This window comes from Astatotilapia calliptera, chromosome 15 (genome assembly GCF_900246225.1).
Source record: "Astatotilapia calliptera chromosome 15, fAstCal1.2, whole genome shotgun sequence".
Taxonomy (NCBI): Eukaryota; Metazoa; Chordata; class Actinopteri; order Cichliformes; family Cichlidae; genus Astatotilapia; species Astatotilapia calliptera.
Window position 1 is genome coordinate 4,693,050 of NC_039316.1, and position 23,290 is coordinate 4,716,339.

General features: G+C 42.2%; 2 protein-coding genes across 2 annotated transcripts; one reads left to right on the top strand and one right to left on the bottom strand.

Annotated features, from left to right (window-relative positions):
* Window positions 1-9,353: 9,353 nt before the first annotated feature.
* On the top strand, window positions 9,354-12,129 carry ccn2a (cellular communication network factor 2a). The gene is made up of 5 exons (XM_026142739.1): window positions 9,354-9,642; window positions 9,834-10,050; window positions 10,147-10,422; window positions 10,517-10,728; window positions 10,828-12,129. Exons 1-5 carry the CDS (start codon window positions 9,580-9,582, stop codon window positions 11,122-11,124), a joined length of 1,065 nt encoding a protein of 354 aa, XP_025998524.1. The 5' UTR covers window positions 9,354-9,579; the 3' UTR covers window positions 11,125-12,129.
* Window positions 12,130-13,499: 1,370 nt separating this feature from the next.
* On the bottom strand, window positions 13,500-20,816 carry LOC113006656 (chromogranin-A). Its single transcript, XM_026142738.1, has 8 exons — window positions 20,552-20,816; window positions 20,148-20,197; window positions 19,262-19,355; window positions 17,673-17,741; window positions 17,521-17,589; window positions 16,682-16,969; window positions 15,538-15,932; window positions 13,500-14,274 (listed from the first exon to the last, which is right to left on the bottom strand). The coding sequence occupies exons 1-8, from the start codon at window positions 20,595-20,597 to the stop codon at window positions 14,191-14,193; spliced, it is 1,095 nt and encodes a 364-aa protein (XP_025998523.1). The 5' UTR covers window positions 20,598-20,816; the 3' UTR covers window positions 13,500-14,190.
* Window positions 20,817-23,290: the final 2,474 nt, after the last annotated feature.

Consider the following 23,290-nt stretch of genomic DNA (forward strand, 5'->3'; position numbering starts at 1 on the left):
GAGTATAACAGGGTAGAATTTAGAGCACTGTTACTTTGTGATTGACAAAATTGTTATTACATGCATTTGCAGTGTCCTTGGTCTCTTATGCAAGACCAGCACTTGGTTTCAAAAACACAAGAGGGTTGTCAGCCAAAATGCTGAATTTGAATTTACAAACGTAATCAGTGATGTCACTTTGAGGGTCTGCGGTGTTCACAGAGGGAACATGGTCGTCTCAAGTCAATAGGAATGGCTTTTCCCATCACATCTGGTAGACTTGAAGGACAAACTGAGCTGAACTTTCTTGTACATTTCCACTCACTGCACCACCGTGGTGTCAGTGAACAACACTGGACTGGTACTTTCACCACCAATCACACACACATAAACACATGTGCTTTCACTCTGTCTCTTTAAGCACTTTGTCTGGCATTCAATAGAAACTGAGAGAAATGAGTGGGGCGCCCTGACCTTCCTATTGGTTGATGACCCGCTCTATACCTCCTCAGCCACAGTTAATATTCAATCAGGTTCTTTTTACAAGGACAAAATCATAAAAATGTGACCCCAAAAAAGCACAGACTCAGATTTTAGTTGCTGCAATGTGGCAGTATGTACAGGTGTGTACAGGTGCCTTGGCCACTGCTCTCAATGCAGTATTCTTTATAAAAAACTGAACTGTTTACAGTAGCCAGATAACCTGCCTTTTCATAGGTAATCATATATTTGTGTCTCATTTGTTTAGCTGCTCCCTTCACAGGAGCGCTACATCCTTCCATCTTCTCTGTGGTCTTACTCTTCTCCTCCTGTCTCTCTTATATGCTGTTTTTTAAATCTTATTTTTTGGGGTTTTCACATTTTTTAGTGGATAGCAAGTAGAGATGGACAGGAAATTGGGGTGAAGACATGCAGTAAAGGTGCCACAGGTCAGACTCGAACCCAGGCTTTTGCATTCTAGCCACGTGGTGTGTGGTTGCCCGCTCACACACTGAGCTAACCCAGCACTCTGATATACTCATTATTAATCTTTTCTTTGATCAATCCCAATGAAAATCTTGACATCTTTAACCCTCTTAAAATCTCCACCTACTCCACCCTGCCTGCACTCTCTCCTTCACCTCTCTTGTGTACAGTCTGTTGCTTTGGATGGTTCCGGGTATTTAATCTCATCCACCATCAATCCCTCTGCTTCTTGCAGCTTCACTGTTACACCTGTATCCCTCTCATACATACACATGTATTCTGTCTCGCTTCTACTGACTTTCATACCTCCACCTCCCCACCTGCTCCCGTAAACTCACTACAGATCACAATGTCGTCTGTGAACATCAGTAGTAGAGTTTTGTAGTGGAATAGAGACTATGACATGAAAAAGTCAATATATCTATTTTATTGAATAATCTAGTGTTAATGGGTAAATTAGGTTTTAGGGGTGTTTGTAGGTACGTTTTAAAGCTCACAAATCTGCACCTGACGTAGGATAATTATTCACCTAAATCTGATAAAGAAGTGACCAAGTGGGTTTTTTGTATTTTGTTTTCTTTTAAGTGAACAATTCTTTTCATCTCGGATCTTTAACAAATTTTCAAATCACTCTGAAGGAGCTGCCTCTGCTGTAGTTATAGCACAGTGTGTGGCCGGGCTGATGCCATATTTAGAAAACTATCATCTGTTCAGGCTGGTCCATCTTTAGGGCCACAGAGACTTGATGACCCCTAGAATTCACAGTTTTTTTTAGCTGCTGCTGGCATTTGTAGGTCTGAAAAGTTAATTCTGATCAGTAGTGATGGTTTCATGATGGTGTAAAACTTCCTGGCAGGACTGAAGTCAGGTTGCCAAAATACCACCTGGTTTCATCAACCCTCATAGCTCGGCATGAGGTCCACAGGATGAAGCGCTCAGTGAGAACCCAGAGAGTCAGAGATTATTTCTAAGTTTAGAAACCCGCTCGACCTCCAGCTGAGAAGTCACAGAAACAGAACAGATGCTGTACTGGACCCACATGTAGTTGTGTTTAGGTGAAGACCATCTGACTTCCACATCCATGTGTGTGGCAGTAAATCTCGAGCTGTGATGAGCTTCTGTTGTTTGTTGAAAGAGTTATAGCCCAAAATTCTCATCTGTGTCTCTAGTCTAAACAATTTCCAGGATGCAGGATTTAAACAGGCAGTTTCCACTCTCTCTTCCTTTGACAGCTCAGAAACTCATCCGTCCTCCGGTTATATCTGTACAGATGTTCCCAGGCTCTCAGCTTATTACTATAGTTTCCACCTGTGACACTATTTTGCAGCTAGGGAAAAATGCTTTGTCCACAGGAGATGAAAATGATATCTTCCCTTTCCCTTCTACCCAACTTAATGATTTATGAGAAAATTTGACTGAAAAATGCAATCTACCTTTCAACTATGCCTCTTTGGCATCAAATTGTCAGTATATTATACTTAGGTCCATTACCCCAAGTAATATTAAACCCAACTATTTCATGCAGGCTGTGCCTGAAAAAGATTAGGTCTCATGCATGTTTCCAGGCCGAACATTTTCCCCCAGCGCAGCCTTTAAATAGACTCAGTTTCCAGCTTGACAGTTTATCTGCCCACCAACCCCATTGTTAAATATCCACAAATCATACCAGGCTCCAGATCCATTATTGGTCTCCACTGCTTGTCTCTTCATAGACAGCCTTCAAAGGGTTTCCATCGGTTTTCAACCTTTTCTGTCAGTAATGGACCAGTCCCTTCTCCATTGTTAAATATCTACAGATCATCATCCAATTCATTTAAAATTTCCCCTCTGAGTGTTTTTGCAGACTGACTCCAAACTGTGAAACAAAGGAGCAATTTACTGTTCCAGCAAGTCTTCATTAGCCTGTTTGCTTTGCTGCTGAAACAAAGACACTGCAAATGACATGTTATGCACTTATTCTGCTGTTGTGATCGAGTTTTGCCTTCCTTGTGGAGTGGCTGTGCGTGCAGCGTTGACGCAAAAGTATGTGCACCGTGCTTTCGGAAAGACAATTAAAATGCCCGACATCTTAATTAAGTGCAAAATAATAATAAGGTCTCTCTGGGTTGTTTTCAGCTTTTACGCTCTCGCCATCTCTCTGCAGTCAGCCACCGAGTTCAAAGAAGCAGAAATATGCAGGCAGGAAAATCATTTTGAGATCTTGGCTTCATGTTCGGTTTAGTGGTACATAGATGGTTTGTTTGAAGGCCAAAGCCATGGAACATTCCTCGAATAGTCTGCCAGCTACCACTAATGGAATTTAGTTTAATGGACAGCTGAGTGGAGGTAACACAACTACAGCCTGAAATGTGGACAAAGTTTGGGAAAAACATACTGGATTTGCCAGCATATGCGTATAGATGCACATTTATAAAGTGAGCATAAATCAGAACAAAAGCTAACTCTGACCTTCATGACGGCTGTAATAGCATGCATTAGTTTTAATTAGGTGTATCTAACAAACTGGCAACAGGGTGCAGCAATAAAGTCCACTAAGTACTTCTGCACTGCTTGGATAAATGCATCTACTAAACCTCATGCACTTTTTTTAAACAAGCAAGAAATGGAAAGTACATAAAAGCAAACTGAAGGCCGACGCTTTTAGGTGCAATGTGTGTACTGAAGGTGTTCGTAGTGTATCTGACCTGGTTCGGAACAAAAGTGAAACCTCAGGACAGAATGTTTTGTGCGACTGCTAATTTTGGTTTTTATATTCCTGTTTAACTTTGAAAGTGCTGGGAAGGCCTACTATGACTGCAGTGGTGCTGAATGCAGACAGTGTCCGCGAAGCTTGGAAAAGGTGAGGAGATGCCCCACGGGACACAGAGGCCTGCTCTGTGTCGTCAGCACCAGCTATGAAGTCATCAACCGTGGTGTGATAGAACACACATATGAGGTGTTTAAGAAAACTGGGAATTATTTCCACTTTCCAGAGGCGGCTAAATGAGGAAAGCGTTGTTCCCAGAACCTGACGTAGGCGTATGAAAATGTAGCGTGGTCAGACACTGAGTCTGTCATCGCCGCAGATCCTAAAGTTGGTGAGCTCCCAGCTGACATGCTTCTGCTGCCTTGTGATGTCACACAGTAAGAATGAATGAAGCACGAACGTAATGAGGCTATAACGAGCAAGCGGCGACTAGAGTAAATCTGGACTGTAAGAGGCAGGCCTTGACCTCAAATTACTACACAGGCCACATGATCTTATGTGATGTCATGGCTAAAGTTGAGTCTAATTGTGAGGCTGGATGTGCAAAGGGTTATTTTGATCTTTATCTACAGTACCTGGCAGTTTTGGTTCACTCTCGTCACTCTGATCAGCATCATAAAATAGCAACTAGCATCCAAACACAGTGGGAAGTTTGACAGCAAGAGTCAGATATGAGGCAGACATAACTGAAGATATGCTAGTTTCACTTAAAGCAGGAGTCGGATGTTGCTAAAGAAATTAAGTGTCATGTAAACCACATTATTTTGGGCTCCCCAAAATTGCACAACAGAAGATTAGAAAAACGTTGCCTGGTCTCACGAGTTTCAATTTCTTGTGTGACATTTGGATTTTTTGCACTCTTTAGAGCCATTAATACCAACTGAGCATCATTTAAACACTACAGCCTACCTGAGTGTTCTTGCTGACTGGGCCCATTAGTTTATGACCACGTTGTACATATCCTCTGATGGCTTCTGATGGCAGAATCCAATAGAGAACACTTTGGTGGGACTGGAGTTTCCCATTATGGATGTAAAGTAACTCTGTGGTCCTATCATGTCAACACGGTCCAGAATCTCTGAGGGATGTTTCCAGCACCTAGCTGTGTGGCATGATTTAAAGTTTTTCAGAAGGCAAAGGAGGGTCCAACCTAGTTCTAGCAAAGTAGTTGGTGAGTTATTTAACATCTAACATTCACTCCAACTATAACAATCAAAAGTAAACTAGTGAACTAAACAACAGATTTTTCCACTGTGTAAAATTGTCAGTTAGCATACAGACATGTTTAATAACAGTGGTGCTAAAAAGTACAAAGCTCTCCAGACTCCCCTGTAACACCACCACAGCTCCATTATGGATTCTAACCAACTCTCCGAGGCAAATATCTCAGTCTATACTTAGCCCTGACATATCTGAGCCTGCCACACACAGAGCCATATGTTTCCTTTGGCCACCACAGCCATCACGTCCACACATCCAGATCTGCAAAACAGGGAGAACGCAGCCAGTCGGCCTGCTGTTATTCAGAACGAAAAAAGATTCCTGAAGCTGACAGGCCAAAGTTAGTGAGCGCTCGCTGTGACAGCATCATAACAACATCCAGAAAGATAAGTTTCCTAACCTAGGCCCAGGGTTACGGTGGCTGTCCAGGACACAGCTGACCTTAAACGAAGCAGCATTCATTCATTGTACTTTTGTTACAACTGCAAACATCTTCAAACCACATTTCTAAAAAGCAGCTTAAAAGCCTGTGATGCATGAATCAGCCTGACAGACTCTAGATTACTCCGCACGTCAGATAACAATGTCAGTCAGAGTGTTGTTTGTGGCAGGAGTCTATTTCTCCATCAAGCTGTTTCCTTCAGATATCCCTGAACTTGAATTTAGGTCCTGAGGCTGTAATGACTGACAACACACACACACACACACACACACACACACACACACACACACACACACACACACACACACACACACTGTTTCTGGTCTGTTTAAACAGACCAGAGACTCATACACACACCACACTTTCTCTCACAACTGTGGTCCAGGAGTCCCTACTGTACTGAGCCAGCACAGAGAGAGAACATATCCTTATTAGGAAAAGAGCAGACGCCCTTATATGGGGAAACTTCCTCTGTAGTAACAGCCCAGTCTGCTGGCTTTCTCACTCACATTCTTTCAGCTCCAGGTTTCTCTGGGAGTTTTTCATTTCCGATTCGCTGGCTGGAGCAGGAGCAGGGCGGCCTTTCAGAAGAGTCTAGCCTGGTGTGTGATTCCCCCTTTTTTTTTTTTGAAAAAAAAAAAAAATACACAAACCTCCGTCTCGGCCCTTTCCTGCAATCTCCACTTTGGGGTTTGATGTAATAAAATAAGCCTGGCCAGGGACATGGCACACCTGGCCTTTCAAGTTTCTCATAGACTAAACCTCATTAGGCAGGTGAGAAGCCTTTGTTCTTCTTGTATTTACCTCATGGGTCTTCGTGGGCCAGGCTGCACTTTCACTGCAGTCAGGATTTGTAATCATCATTTATCCTGACTAAGACCAAATGCAGTCAAAACTTCTTGTCAGATGTGAAACAAAATCTCCGGCCTTTTCAGAATCCTCTGAAAAATGTTGTCTTTCGGGAAGTAAGAAAAGCCGCCTAAGACTCAAATCAACAAACATCCATTTCGGGAAGTGCCACTTGGACTGAGAACATTAGTCTTTGTTCCCTTAATACTTGTCCTGCATACCTTGGCTGAGCTGCTTATTCAGCTCAGGTAACTCAGAAAACTGACCATTAGGATAATGAGCAGGATGTACACTGGATGCATTCTTTTAACTGTTTGATGAATATTGGCCAGGTTGCCAGATAAATTTAGATTTAGCCGTGGTGTAAAAACTTTCTATCTTTTTAAATAACAAAGCAAAAACAGTGACAGTAACTAAGTCACTTTTGCCACTTTTGCCACAATATTAACAGGCTGTGTTTATCACCTGTATAGGTTAGCAAGGTGCATTCAGGGACTCTATGGGTCTGATACCTACTAATTACCACTTACTGGCCCACTCACTCCTAGACATGGATAATGTTAAGTCCTAATGTAGTTGACAAGGGTAAAATAAAAAGTGCCATGCAAAAGTCTTTAACCGTCCTTCATTTCTAGATATTTTGCTAGGAAAATCATAATTAACTCAGCCTGAACTCTCTTAGGCAAACCTTCTTTTCATGTTTGTATTTCAGTAGTCTTCAGGAGTAGTTCTCCAGGCTTCTTAAAAGACATTTAAAGCTCTTCTTTGGATGTTGGCTGCCTTTTGTTCTGTTCTCTTTCAAGATGATCCCACAGTGCTTAAAAAATGATGAGGTCTGGACTCCGGGGAAACCAGTCCATCACTGACTGTGTTCCATTGTGTGTTTTTCCATCCAGGTATGCTTTTATTGCATTAGCAGTGTGTTTGGGATCACTGTCATGCTGAAAAATGAATCTGTTGACAATCACCTTCCAGATGGTATTGCATGGTGGATCAAAATGCTCTGGGTGAAATGCAATCCCAAATCCTGATAGAGCCTCCACCGTGTTTTACAGATGGCTGTAGACACTCATTGTTGTACTTCTCCTGACCACCTCTGTACATCTTGTTGATTATTTTAATATTTGTTGATTCTTTTTTACCAAAAGCATGAAAATTAGAGACCTTTTTACACTGATTTTCAGTTTGGTTCTTAGGTAACTTGACACTTCTCTGTGTATGATTTCCTTCAGAACCACTTCCACTTCCACTGAGAGCATCTCTGAAGAGTTTTAAATGAATCATGAATGAATCACCAGAAGGGCCATATGCATCTCTTAGGTCCTTTTCCTCAAATTTTGTTAAGAACACACTGCACATCATACCAAGATACGGCAAGTTTTCAGCTACTAGAGCTTTGAGAATCACCTTGTTGGCTAAAAATTTTACTATTTCATGGTTGTCAAACTGTGTTATGTGTGGAATATTTTGCAGATTCAACAATGTAAGAGATGGGACTGAATGATGCATTTTGAAGCTGCTAGTAACAAAGTGCCTGAAGATAGAATATAAAATTGGTTGTCTGTTATGTGTAGACACAACACTGGTTCAGCTATTGAGTTTGGTGCCCTTGTTGTGCTTGTGTATTTTTTCCTCATAAAACAGTCAGGTACAAAGAATGGATTGATAATAGTGAAAAAGCACCCAATCTCCAAAGAACCTTTGAAAGCCCGAAAACCTGTTGTGAAGACTATGCATCCACTATCTTTACTGGCCAATGAAGCAAAGCAAAGTACAGAAATGTTCACCAGCCTGTTGCAGGGCTAACATAGAGATAAGCAATGATTCACATTCACAGCCAAATTAAAAATCCTAATTAACCTAACCTCATGCACTTCTTTGGGAGGAAGATGGCAGAAAACCTGCAGATCCTGCAGAAAACCCACGCAGACACAGGGAGAACATGCATATATGCAACTCCACACAAAAAGGCCCAGTCCTGTATTGACATTCAGGACCTTCCTGATGTGAGGTGCTCACCACCCCTCCACCATGCTGAACTGCTCTTGGTGTCAGCCTCATGTGGTTATATGTGGAACTGCAGGTTCTGTCACTGACAGTTGCCATTATTAGCACAAAGGGCAAATTTTCAATAATAATAAGCCGGTAATACTTTTAAAAAAATCACAACTTTTACTCATAATCAGTTATTTCTGTACTTTGGAACTGGCACTGTTACTCAAGCAAAGAAACCTCTCTGAGTTGCTCCACATTCGGATGAGTCTCTATCTGCAGAACAAATTCACTGAGAGAGTCTGGAGGGAATCAGGTCAGGTATATCACGTACAGCACATGAGGAGGGATTCAGAAACAAAACGCTTCATTCACGGTAATGAGTTCTTAATGATAATGTGTTTAAAAGAGTAGCTAATAATCAAATCTGCAGTCCAGCCACTGATGTCAGTGCACAAGAATGCCGCTGCAGTGTCTCAGAAATAACCACATGGGCATAGAAGACAAAGTCTCTAGACAACAGCTGCCAGGTCTCTGTGCTGGAACAAGCACCTTGACAAATAACCAGCTCAAGTTATTGACTCAAATGAATTTCCTTTCACTAACCGCTTGCTGTTAACGTACTAAAGTACATGCTGTCATGTGCCTTTGAAGCCAGGGCTGAGGAATGCTGTTGTGGGCTTAAAGTTTTAACCACATATTAAACTTCTTGGAGTTTGTTTAATTATTGTATGTTTCTGCTTATGAGCTTCTACCTGTTTTATTTCCACTGTCCTTCGTCCTCATCAAGTTATTTGAGGGTTCACTTTTGAACTGTTGCTGCCTTTCCCCTTTTCTTTCTTTTAGAAAAATTAATATTTATAGGTACTGGCTGTCTGTTTGTGAAGTCAGTCTTTAGGAATTCCCAGTGTGGGGTCTCAGGACTGTAACCAGACTTAACCTCCCAATCCAGATGAAAGGTGCTCTGAGAGAGAGACGGTGTTGTTTGGCCGAGCAGCAGAGCCTTGCCTTCAGACAGCAGGAATGTGGGATGTCTGGAGTGGGGGGCAGGAAGCGAGGAAAGAATGCCAAGTATGTCCATGTTTGTCCAGGGCTGGCTCTCCATTCAGCCCCCAGTGACGTGCTGCGAGGGCCAGCGGGTATAAAGGAGGCTCCACTCTGCAGTCAGAACTCAGATCAACTCTTCTACCGAAGCTAAACTCTAGCTTTCACCAAGAAAGGAAAAATAAAAAAGACAGTGAGCCGGAGCAGCAGTTGGGAACAAGACAAGAGATCAATTTGATCAGAAAAGTTTCTCAAGCTCAAAACTCTGACGCTAAAGGACGACTTTTTCCGAGAAGGTGTTTTTGGAAGAATCTAAATTAATTACTAAAGACAAGAGAAGATGGTTGCTGAGATGAAGAAAATGATTTTGCTGCCTCTGCTGTGCATCATGCTTTCCTACATGGTAAGTCAGAAAAAAATAATTCATTTTAGTGTTTTGGTGTAGGCTTTGGCTTTAGCTGGACTTGAATGGTGAAGCCAGTGCTTTAAACTTGTCTTAAGAGCCAGTGTGTTGGATGTGTGTCTGTGTTTCTAGCACACAACGTGGGCATGATATTTACCAGAGAATGTGTCTGTGCGTGTGCCTGTTTTCAGGCTGCAGGTCAGGAGTGCAGCGGCCAGTGTTCGTGCCCGTCCACCCCTCCTCAGTGCCCCCCAGGTGTCAGCCTGGTGCTGGATGGCTGTGGCTGCTGCAGGGTGTGTGCCAAACAGATGGGGGAGCTCTGCACTGAGAAAGACGTCTGTGACCCGCACAAAGGCCTCTACTGTGACTTCGGAGCTCCCAACAACAGACGCATAGGAGTTTGCACAGGTGTGCCACTCATGGCTGATCTTTTCTATGACGTCTGCAATAAATCCAATGTATGAAGCAAATCATGACCCTTCTCTTGCAAATTCTACTTGACAGCTCGAGACGGAGCCACTTGTGTGTTTGGCGGAACGGTGTACAGGAGTGGAGAGACTTTCCAGAGCAGCTGCAAGTACCAGTGTACCTGTCTGGACGGAGCCATCGGTTGTGTGCCTCTTTGCTCCATGGACATCCGGCTGCCCAGCCCAGACTGCCCCAACCCAAGGCGTGTGAAAGTGCCTGGAAAGTGTTGTGAGGAGTGGGAATGTGGTTCTTCCGACACAAAGGAGAATGAAACTCCCACCACAAAAAGCTTCATGGGCCCTGTTTTATCTGGTAAGTGTCTGTTTTTGAAGAACACAAGGCTACAGCAGGTTACAGCATAATTAGCACAGTTTTTCTAACCCAGCGTTTCCTCCTGTGTTTACAGCATACAGGAAGGAGGAGACCTATGGCCCAGATCCTTTTATGATGAGAGAGAACTGCCTGGTTCAGACGACTGAATGGAGCGCCTGCTCGAAGACATGCGGCCTGGGAGTATCTACCAGGGTCACCAACGATAACCGTGAATGCCGCCTAGAAAAACAGACCCGGCTGTGCATGGTGAGACCATGCGAGTCTCAGCTGGAGCAGAGCATTAGGGTGAGTTCTCGTTAAACAGCACCACACTCGTGACCTTTGGGCATATCAGTAAAAGAAACCCTGCTGAAGTTGCTCTTTCCTCTTTTTTTCCTCCTGTAGAAAGGGAAAAAGTGCATCCGTACTCCGAGAGTCTCCAAACCCATGAAGTTTGAGATCTCTGGCTGCACCACCACCAAGTCCTACAGGCCAAAGTTCTGCGGCGTCTGCCTGGACGGCCGCTGCTGCACCCCACACAGGACCACCACCCTGCCCATGGAGTTCAAATGTCCTGATGGAGAAGTCATGAAGAAGCACATGATGTTCATCAAGTCCTGTGCCTGCCACTACAACTGCCCCGGGGAGAACGACATCTTCGAATCCATGTATTACAAGAAGATGATGGGAGACATGGCGTGAGCCGCTCCTGGACGATAGGCGCTTTTGACTTGAAAACAAACACAACTCCATCTCATTTTGCAGCTCAGTATATATGTTTATCATGTTTTATTTTGCCATTTTCTCATTGTAAAAGTAGCCCAGGCGCTCGTCTTAGTGCCTGTATGTTTTGTACAGCTGATGAACATCAGCCTCATAGACTCAGACAGAGGGTTGCTTAGCAGCTCCAAAAGATCCCTGCACTATAACTTCTTTTTTTTTTTTTGACAAACCTGCTGTCAGGTTTCCGCCCACTTCCCTTGAAAGCCTTTTTACAAACCCGTCCATTTTACTGTGTGCATTTTATACCTTATCTAAACGTTGACCTCCTCTCTAAATGAGGTGTCTAATAAGTCCCTCCACCCTCCCAGTCCAAGACCAGACCTGTAAACTCTAAGCAGCTGTAGAGGGAGCATGCAGTCCACAGCAGGCCAGTGTTTCCCTGTCCAAACAGGTCTGAATGTGTCCTTGTATGTGTGTGTCTGTGTGTGTGCGTGTCTAAATTTTAGCCTTGTCTGTGTGTACGCTTTTCACTGTGCTTACAGAGTAGAGGAAAGGTCAGAGTTTCTGCCCTGGATGAGAAAGCAAGCAGCATGCTGAGTTTAGGGTTAGATAATGGAGTACAGTGGGCTTTGCCACGGCACTGAGAAAAGAAGAAAAAAAACATTTTGACTATTACTGATTCAGGTCAGAAGGAGGGGAAAAAAGCATCTACAGGAACAAAATGTCTATTTTGTACAAAAATAGAAGAAGAAGAGACTGGAAGAATTGTAATTTCATTCCTTTAAAAAAATACTGATGTATATACTTTGTATATATGTGTACAGTTTAAGTTAATTTAAAAAGCCAAAATGTTTTCTGTGCTTCAAAATGTATCAGTGGTGTATTTTTGGTTATTTTTTACTATTTTATTGAGAAGTGTGACAAAAATGTTACATGTTTGACTTTGTAGCTGGAAATAAAATCTTATATTTTTTATACAAACATGAACTGGTCTGTCTTTAACTTTGATCCGAGACTGAGATCCAGCTCCACAACGGCTTCATTAGCTCTTGGCTTTCAGCCGACATTTGAAAGCACATTTAACCGTAGCTCTGCTAAACTGTTAGGTTTTGACACCATATGAACTCGTGCATCACTCACTCAGAAAAAAAATAGCCTCAGTCATCGGAGCAGGCCTTCAGGCTCAAGTGATTTAAAGAGGCGTTCAACATAAAGGATGTCTTTGTTTAGCTAATTGAAGTAATCTATAAAAATCCCTCCATTTATCTACGACATGGATGCCTTACATATTCGTGCTGGTTTTATGCAACATGGTGCAGTGCAAGCACTCAAGAAAGCTGTGTGTCATGCAATTAAATTATGTACATAAAAGCAGACAAATATAAGAGAGGATGTTTTAAGTTTAATGGCATATGCATTTATTCATGTGTTTTCTAGTTATTTTTGTAACACACATAAAGGAAAATGGAAAAGAGTCCATGCAAACATGACCATTGTGCATTTTAATCATGCTGTTGCGTTTCTCGCCTTTGAAAAAAGAGAGGTAAGAGATGTTCTAATGCTGCCATCTGGTGCCCTTTCACAACCTTAAAAACCCTGAACTATATTTGTAACAGCTGGCTGAATAGTGTAGAGATGCAAAGTTCCAAATATAACTAATACAAAATATCCAGTAAACACTATCCCCATTGTCACTGTTATCTGTGATCTCGGATTATGTTCAGTAACTAAATTTTTCTGTTGAATTTTCTGTGCAAAACCTACCTTCAGATGCAGTATTCAGGCTTTCCAAGACTGCATTTGTCTGACTGTACATGATTCAATTTCGAGTCATGCCTACAGTAGCTATATTTACTCGAGTTGCCAAAGAAAGCAGAACTTTCACATTTTAGTTTCTCCACTGCCCACATTGTGTTCTTGACTCCTTCCAGTCCATGTTTCGCTCGGCAGCTCTTGACATATTGCTGTTAAAATGCAGCATTTAAAAAAAAAAAAAAAACCAGCTAACACTGTATGATAATATCTACTCTAGATATTTTCTTCTTAATAGTAACAACCAAAGAATTTTCATATTGCTGCCAAAACAAAGGTTAAATTGCCCGTTGAAAAAGAATGTGTCAACAGCCTGTGTGTCATGCTGATGATTCATGTTGTCAGCGTTGTCGCCCACAAGCAAGCACAGACTGTATCTACACTTGTAATTTAAGTTTGCAGTGGATCCTATAGGTTTGTGTGGGTTGTGTAGATCAATCTATACAGTGTGATGGTCCTGTAATGACTCTTAATACTCTCCCTTTAATATGTTAATAATAAGCTGACTTTAGAGGCATGAAAAACAGTCACCAAATAGAGAATTCCAGATAAACTATTCAATTTATTGATTTTCTTACATAAATTCAGTACAGATCACACCCCAGACATTAATCCGCTAAAAATCACTTATTGCCTTGGCTTGATTTGCATCAACTGCATCTATGACAATCATCTAAGTCTTCTCTATCTTTAACTTTGTAAGTAAATGCGCATTCCAGAAAGAGCTTTGTACATGTATACATGCCATTACTGTACAACCTCACCTTGTAGGTGTATACCTGGATTTGCCTTAACCTTTCACAATGAATCAGTGCGCACCGTTGAGATAATCTAAAAAGCAGAAGAGATACGTTTACAGAAACAGAGACGTGATTGTCGGAGAAAATGAAGCTGAACAAGTCGCCTTTCTTCGGAAATCTTCTGAAATGTTACGCACGCAAATGCACGGTACGCGCGCACTTGTGTGTTGTTAGTATGCACGTCTAGCTGCAATGTGCATCTACTGTATGCTACTCTATGTGAACGTCACGAGTGAGGCTGCGGCGGTCGGGCCTCCTCAGGAAAAATAGCGGAAAGACAAAAATCTTGTCACACATTCACACGCTCTGTGGAAACCAGGCAGCTGGTAAAGCGGAGGAGGACGAGGAGGCAGAGGAGGTTGCGGTGTCAAACTTTGTTCCAATCTCTCTCTCTCCCTCTCTCTCTCTCTCTCTCTCCCCCTTTCGATTTCTCTCAGCCTCGCCGCAGCTCATGGAGTTTCTGGGCAACATTTTCAAGCTCTGACTCGATGGCTGCCAGACTTTCAATCTCAGGCTCCTGCAGGTATAATGAGAAGGCAGCGTGTGAGAGAAGGGACACCAGCAGTGCAAACAATCATATTTATTCGTGGCTCGAATGTCCTATCTATTAGAGAGACCGCAGATAACGTCCAGAATGGCATCCTTTACCTTCAATTTAATAACAACTGTGTTGCAGTTTGCATCCATCAAGGCTATTGCAGTGTAAATAGCTTCCTTTCAAGATATTGCAGGGAGTCAAGCTGTAGGAAGAATCCTGCTTTAGAAGCAAACAGGTAAAACATCCTGAGGAACAATTTCATTGCATTCAGGAAGGATTTCCTTCTTACTTGCTGAGAGAAATCCCTCATATCTAAATATGAATGTATCATTAGACTAGAAACAGCCATACACTGTATATCAAAGATGGATGCAACTCCTAGTTCTAAGAGGAACATTCTGCATTCTTTCTAATGGCCAGCAGGGGGCGACCCCTGTGATTTCAAAAAGAAGTCTGGTTGGGCAGATATCTGATGGAAATCTAGACTTTGGTTCCTTTGATCAAGTTTTCTGATGTATCTGTGGTCTCAATCACTGGTTTCACAGCTTATTGAATGCGACATGATGTTCTTTGGTATACTCTTATAGCTGAACAACACAGAACGGAGATGTCCATCTCTAAGATCTATGGTTTAACTCCCAAAAAGATAATCAAACACTCCTTGTTGTTTTACCCCCAAAATGGAGGGAGTACGTAATCGGTTGTTTGTTTGTCTGTTTGTTAGCAGTCTAGCGTCCACAGTTTTCAAGATTTAATGTTCACATTTTGTTTGATGGAAGACACCCAATAACAGCTTGAGATGATTTCACTTTGGTGAAAGTTATGTCGTAGTCAAGCTCACACCAAATGTAAAAAAATCAGTATAACTTTAAACATATTTTTTTATCTCTTGTCTTATCAGCTTTACAACAATATGTTTGGACTCTTTATTTTTCCAGCACGTCACCTTACAATGCCACAGCGATGCTGTAACAGGCTGACGTCACCATGTTGTAATAAAAACATCATAAAACTTTTAAGTAGTTTAAGTATCCTCTTTATGCTCTCGGTGTTCTTGTTTGTGTCATTATTAATTAGCGGTTTTATTGGAGGTTATATAAAAACAATTTCCAGTTTTTATTTTAAGCCAAGTTGTGGCTTGCTATATCTCCTAGGCATGTGGAAAGATTCCTTTAAGCGATTTAGCACTTTTTATTTTTGTTTCTCAGACCGTGAATCTCACAAAAGAAGGGGAACGAGCACCTCTGACTTTCTGCTGGCGCTCCCTTCTTCCTCCAACCCCCTCCTCTCCTCCGGTGCTCTTCGAGCAATCATCTGCAGCTCCTTCTCCTCTGGACTCTTCTGAGCATTTCTTTTCTTCTCCTCCTTTTCCTCCGCTATCTCTTTTGAATGATGAGGCACTTCATGTTGCTCCTCCTTTGTGGCTGCTTTCTTCTTCAGCAGCAAAGGCTTGGTTGCCTTGGTCCACCGCTGTAAGCTCTCCCTGTTCCCTCGCTTTGTCTCCTCCTGACGTCCTTCCTCTTTGCCCTTGTTTTTATGGAAGAGTGAGATCCTCTTGGTCATCTCTTCCTCTTCATCGGATGTTTCGTCTTTTGATTTCTTTCTGCGTGCGTCTCTCTTCTCATCCGATCCATCATCTGGGAATATGAAAAGAATAAGATTTATTTTTATTATTTTTCTCACTGAAACACCTCTGCTAGGCCGCTGCCAGAAAAGTCTCCACCATCAGCAAGATTCCACTTCTTGTAATGAAATATTTCTTGCCAGCTGGCAGCACTGGACCTCAGTAGTGCTAGCAATGCTTTATGGGAATTATCAGCATGGCTGAAGCGATCAGATGACTTGGCTGAAGCTTCATTTTGCAGAATCAGTATCACTATTTCATTGTACTCAAAATAAAACAATTTCTCTGCTGAACATTGCAGAGATAGAACGAGCTGATTGCAGTCTTGATAACTTTAGAGAGTACGGCGAGATGACTGCAGTTGTAACCGAGCGCTTGAATTTTCCAACAGTGAGCTACTCATTCATTCCTGTTGACGAGCTGTCATTTTGCCAGCCGTGCTGGCCTCGCTCCCCTGCGAGTGAGGGGGCTGAGATTCATCATGTAGATGGAAGTGCTTCCATCAATCAGCCAGCCCTGAGATAGCAAGCAGTTTCCATTTACAAGGCAGTTTTAGTTTCACCGCTGTCTCTGTCTTAAAATCCTGCTTCTACCATTAATGTTACATCTTTTCATTTGCTTTGAGTGGCCTGTGTTATCAAAATAAAAAACTCGACTGCATCTTTAGATGCCAAACTCTCGATCTCCTTTTCCAATTTCCTTATGCTACTTTTACTTTATAACACATAAATTTCAAAGAAGGACCAGGAAATGTGTGCTTGCCTTTGCTCTCCTCTTCTGAAATCTCCTCTGCTCGCTTCTTGTCATAGCCTTCTTCATCTTCCTCCCTCTTTTCATCCTCGCCCTCCCGCCACTCCTCTGCAGACTCAGAGACGTGGCTTCCCGGGCTTTCATCACTCTCCCGTTTCACCTGCACTTCTTCAGCTTCATTGTCCCCCTGCAACTCGCCGTCTTCCATGCCTGCTTCCTTTTCATCTTTTCCAGCTCCCGTCCTCTTGGACAGGATAGATCGTTCGCCGGGGCCTCCTAAAGCCTCCAACATGGATCGATCTGAAAATAGGGGAGAGTGGGGATTTAATTTACTAGAAGAAATTGATTTTCTAGTGATGTTAAAAGAAGGCGCTTACACAAAAGTACTACAGTTTATTATGGGGTTTATTGTTGTTACCCCCATGTTTTTGATTGACAGTAGGAGGCATATGTAACCCAGACAATTTAAAAAACAAAAAAAACAAAGCCCATTATCTTCTTCTTTGACCACATTCAAATTGCTATTCTTGTTTTTCCTTCCCACCTTACCATTGTGTGATTGACTTTGGTACTAGCACTGATTTAAAAAAAAAAAAAAAAAAAAAAAATCCTAGGTATGCTGTTATGTGGAAGGACGTCATACATGTTCTGATTTATTTCCCTCACAGAGCCTCAGCAGAAGTTAAATCTACCTCAGCACTTTTGATGTGTTTTTAGCGCGACTTTGCTGAAAAACATAAATAATGGAAACTATACATCACTGTCACAGCTGCTGCATTTAACCCACCGATTAGATACGCCATAAAAAATAAGAAGCATAACCACATGATGTATAGGAAGGTCCAGCTCACCAGGGACATCATCTGTAGCCTGAAGGGTCGGTGCTGCTGCTGTAGGCGTATCAGCTCTCCCCCGACCACCTTAAATGAAAATGAGTCGCTCGAGCCTTCCATCATTCTTATCTTCATGCACACGTAAACGAGATGAGTAATCCGTGACTCACCTTGAGCAGCGATCTCCTGCATCTCCTTCAGAAAGTTTTGATGACGAAGGATAGTAACAAGTCGGTCATCTGCACACGCACACACACACACATTAAAATGCAAACATAACAGTGAAGAAGAAGAAGAAAAAAAAATAGCAGATAAAAGGCAGGGAATTGATGCTGTAGGGGGTAAATCACAGGTGTACATCTTTCCCTTTTCACTGTTTTCAAAGGATTCAGAGACACGTTTTTGTGGATTCATCAGAGTTAATTGCCCTGGAATTTACTGCTTTCAAAGCAAGAGCACAATTAATCATTTGGCCCACAGAGACTCCCACAGCAGCAAGCGAGCACTTGGACTTTCTGCTGACCCACAAACAGCACTGCATATAGCATGCAGCAGCAGGAGCAAGAGACACTGTACTGTATCATGTTCTTGTATCAATCAGTTATCTCTCTTTTCCTTTTACTCCTCCTCTCCATTCTCCTTTCTTTCCATCCCCTACGGTGGTGTACAGTTTCCCGCTCACAGCACCCGCTCAGTAGCAAACGCTCGATGAGTAAGGCTGTGATCGATTTTTTTTTGTGTGTGTGTGTTTTTTTTTTATACAAGGACGACATCAAGGTAAAACACCATCTATGTAACTGAATCGTCTTTACCGAGTCCTAGTGACCTCTCTGAATAAAACACTCTGCAGCAGACTTTTACCCAGCATTCACTGCATCAATCCATTAACCTTATGATCAGAGCGCTATGCACGCGTTACGAGAGAACGGTGGATTTCTTCTAAAATACAGCACTTTTCCAGGAAGGCCTGGCCTCTTAATCCGCTCTTTTATATGGGAATGACAGCTGTGAGGGTGGGGATGATGATAATAACTGACCAGGGAAATCTGTATAAATCTATAAACAGGGAGCGACCTCTACCAGTGCCCTCGCAAATCGGTAAAGGTTAGAAATGATGTAAACATACATCCATTTTTGATTTTATTCCCATGGGGCCAAATCAGAAAATATGATATCCCAAGGCATTTAGCATAGTCAGATTAAGAGAGCCATCAGTTTTGTGATGAGCAAGCACTTGGCAACAGAGGGGAAAATACATTATAGCTGATTAGACCCTCAGATTAATGGAATGTAAAACTAAAACCTAAAACACTGCCGCGATGGGGCAATATGAAGGAAACGCACTGTGTTTCTGCAGCATGTTTAAGATATGAGGATGTTAAGAAAAGGTCAGCAGAGAGGATAACACCATCCAACAGTCTGGGAAATGTTTTTATGTGAAAATCAAAGTTTTATTGGTGTTTTTAGATGGGACTAGATAATAGCCAGACTGTGGGTTATCTTACAGTCCTTATGTGTGTGCAGCCTGTGTGCAGTAGAAGAAGCGACATGCTTCAGTTTTAGGTAATATTCTAACACGTAATTGCAAAATCAATTCTTTTTCATTAATAACTCATTTTTTACGTGCATGTTGCCTGTGCTAATTTAAGCTATCAATGTAGTTGTTTGCAGCACTGAGCCATGCTAACAGCCCCTTTTAATAATAAAGGACATTTGATTATGCTCAGTGTTGCCGAACTGTCTTCCTTCTTTTGCTTACCTGTCTTCAGTGTGGCCAAACACTCCTGACTGACAGGCATGGGGTGTGGCCTCGATAGGACATCTGCCAGCGCCTCCACGATGCATTTCATCACCTGTGGATGCACACAATCCAGAATCAGAGGAGAGACAGTCCCCAAATGATCCCAAAAAAAGTGAGAATTACAGTAAAACAAGCTGCTGTTGCAAGCAAGATGAATTAAACTGAATCAAAAGCAGCATATGAGTCTGAGACTCTTTGAATGCAGCTTGTGTGCTAACTTAGCCACTAATTGAAAGATATAAATCTCTTTAGATGAGGGATCAAAATTATTTCAACTCCCATTGCGCCAATACTACATCCATACATAATTTTTCACAATCTTTTTCTTCTTCTTCTGTTTTATTTTTATTTTTTTATTAAAGGTGCCCAGCTTCTTCACAAAAGACCTTTGAAGTGATCCACACTTCCCTTTTGCAGTCTTGTCTCTCCAAACCTTATTCTGGAAAGCTCTCTCTCCCTCCCTCCCTCTCTGTCAGTGGATTTAGCATCCTCAAAATCATGGAGGTCAAGGCTCTCCATTGCTCTCAAATTGCTTTCTATTGATTTTTACAAAGGCAAATGTGGGTTTGCCTCACAATGAAGGTGCTTAAAGCTTTAAATTATTGGGATTAAACATTTCTAATCACTGCGTGCCTTAAGAGTGCAGCTGGAGAGCAGCTAGAAGGCAATGCAGTGGATTTGTATTATTTGTCATACTGACAAGAAGAATATCCCTGAAGTATCGATTTAAGAAGGTTAACACTAACCTGTACTAGTTTCTTTTTTGCTTTTTGCTTTTCTGTTGCTCCAATAAAACTAATATTAGAATAGAAAATGTTACCAAAAACAATAAGAAAATATTTACCTTTACGTCCTCATTCTCCAGCTGACTCGAAGTCACTGGCAATGAAAGGACTGCAAGAGAACAAGAACACAGAGAGAAAAGAAAATCATGCATGTTTATTTGTTCACATGCTTTTCATAATCCCTACAGCTCCTTTGTGTGCGTGTGTGTGTGCGTGTGTGTGTGCGTGTGCGCTTTTCTTTCCTCACTCGCTGTGTTACTACAAGCCTCTGGTTGTTTTAGTAACGAGAATAATTGTGCCAAAGGCGCAGGTGAATTCATTGCAATTAAAGATGCGCTTGTCGCTGTCCTCGGTGCGGAACCCCGGCAGTCACAATACTTAATGCAGATTTCCTTCAACCAACCGTCTGTGTCTTCATATCGCTCAACTTCATCAAGGTTTAGCTGTCTGTTCTTTTTCTTACCGCAGCTAGACAGGATTGTCAAAAGGAACAGTCCTCTCCCGATCATGTTTGGAAACGAGGCGAAGTAGCTCTCCAGGAATAATAAAAAATAGCGAAGCTTTTATCAGAAGGTTAGGTTTCTTCCCTGTAAATCAAAGTCGGTGAATTAGGGACGCATTCTGAACAAAACTTAGCCGCCTTTCGGTATTTCTGGAGAGCTAGATTTTCTGCAGCATCGGTGACCCGACAGCCTCCGTCCTCTCCGGTCTCTCCACCAAGACCTCGCCGCAACAGCACCCTTTTTATAGCGTGAGCTGGAGAGAGGAAATGACATCATCCTGGGACAAATAATTGCTGTTGTACCTGATCATACCTCGCTGGTTGTCAGGGCGTGTGCCAGTTCAGAGTGCCTCAGGTATAAAAGTGAGCATCTCTATCCCCGTGCGCTGTTTGAGCATCGATCATGTTTTTCATCCTTTGTATGGTTTAACTGGAAGCATATGTATTTTTAAATTAATTTTTGGTTGTGTAAACTTTAGCTTTGATTCAAAAGGTTTATGTTATACATTTGATTTTGAAAAAAAGCAACAACCGCACAGGACAAAGACACACAACAATGAAAACAGGATAGGATAAAGGGGGTAGACAGATGGCGGGATTTTAAATAAGTAACAAGGAATATGAAGGGTGATGATCATCATCCTGATACATATGTTTATCGGCACAATTACCACCCACAAAAATATGGATGTATATCTGAACACATACCTATAGCTATATGTATATAAATATATACACCAAGCACTGACATGTGAAGTAAATATTACTGATTATCTCTTCATCATGGCAGCTGTCAGAGAGTAAGTGAACATTTTGTTCTAAAAGTTGATTTCTTAGAAGCAGGAAAAATGTGCAGGTGTAATTATCTGAGGAGTTTGACAAGCTGATGTTCCTGGTCTGCTGTGGTCAGTATCTATCAAAAGTGGTCCAAGGAAGGAACAGTGGTGAGTCAGTGACAGGATTGTGGACGGTCAAGACTCATTAATGCTTATGGGGAACAAAGGTAAGCCCGTGTGGCCAACAGATGAGCTACTGCAGCTCAAACTACCTAAACAGTTAATGTTGGTTCTGATGGTGTCAGAACACACAGTGCATCACAGTTTGTTGCGTATGGAGCTGCATAGCTGCAGACCAGGCAGGATGCCCATACTGCCCCCTGTTCACCAAGGAAAGCACCAACAGTGGACAGATGAATATCAGAACTGGACCATGGAGCAAAAGAAGTCAATCTGATGGTCCGATGAATCACACTTTCTTTTACATCACGTGGGTGGCCGGATGCGTGTACCTCACAGGGGAACACCTGGCACAGGATCCACTGTGGGAAAAAAGCAGGCTTGTGCAGGCAGTGCGATGCTTTGGGCAATGTTCTGCTGGGAAACCTTGGTTCTGCCCTCCATGTAGCTATTACTTTGATACGTACCACCTACTTAAGCATTGTTGCAGACCCTCCTTCCTTGGAAACAGTATTCACTGATAGCTGTGGCCTCTTTCAGTAGGATCATACTCCCTGCCACAAAGCAGAAATGGTTCAGGAATGGTTAGAGGAGCACAACAGCAAGTTTGAAGTGTGGACTTCAAATTCCCCAGATTTAAATCCAGTTGAGCTTCTGTGGGATGTGAACCCCAGAATTGAAGGGGGAAGTCTGCTTTTCCTTCACATCTTGTTTAAAGACTATTTGATCTGGGAGCTGGCGCCAGTCCCCCTCGATCCTGTACTGGATAAGCAGTCAAGAGAATGGATGTATTGTAAATAAATGATAGTGTCTCTGTCAACATCACTGAGTGATTCCCCATAGGACAAAGAGGGATTATCAAGCTGTATTTACTGATTGTGCCGCTTGACTGCCTAAATGTGTTGCCTGGTGATATTTTATTAAAAATTATTGCTGCCATTGTCCAGATTTGCTCATGTGAGCATGTGACCCAAATCAAACTGAGCTATGTTGCAAGGTCTGTTCATATTTAGGAACAATGCAGTATTTATCTTTCTAGATTAATATTTTATAATTACAGCATACAGTTTATTGTGCCTGTTGATACAGATAAAACAGACAACCTCTTTCTCTGAGCCAAATACACAGCCTTCTTCACACATCTATTGAATGAAGCACTCTTTTGGTAACGCCTACAATAATTTTCACCTATTTAGACAAAATTTATCACAGTGTAACACATTTAATCATCATGCACAATGCTAACTACAGAACGCAGGTGTTAAATACAACTGCAGCTGTCATTAGATACAAATACTCAGAATTGAGTATGTTTTGCTTCTGTTGTTATGAAACTGATATCAGGTTAGTCCAAAGTGCATAGCAAGAAACACTGAGTTGAAGGTTGATACCAACTGTGGATGAAGAGGTAAAAGATCTTTGTCTTCCTCTTCTTTTAGCAGCTCCCTGCTCTGCATATGCCCAAACCATCTCATCCCTGCCTCTTTATCTTTGTGTCTAAACCACTTGACCTGAGCTGTTCCTCTGATGTACTTGTTTACAATCCTGTCCATTCAGGTCACCTCGAATGAAAAACACCTGTCTTTCTGTCAGTGCTACTGTCTCCCAACCATGCATCACAGCACGTCTCACCACCAGCTAGTAAACCTTCCTTTTCACTCTTGCTGCTATCCTTCTGTCACAAATCACCCCTGATACTAGTCTCCAGCAAGTTCCCCTTCCTGTGCACTAATCTTCACCTCTT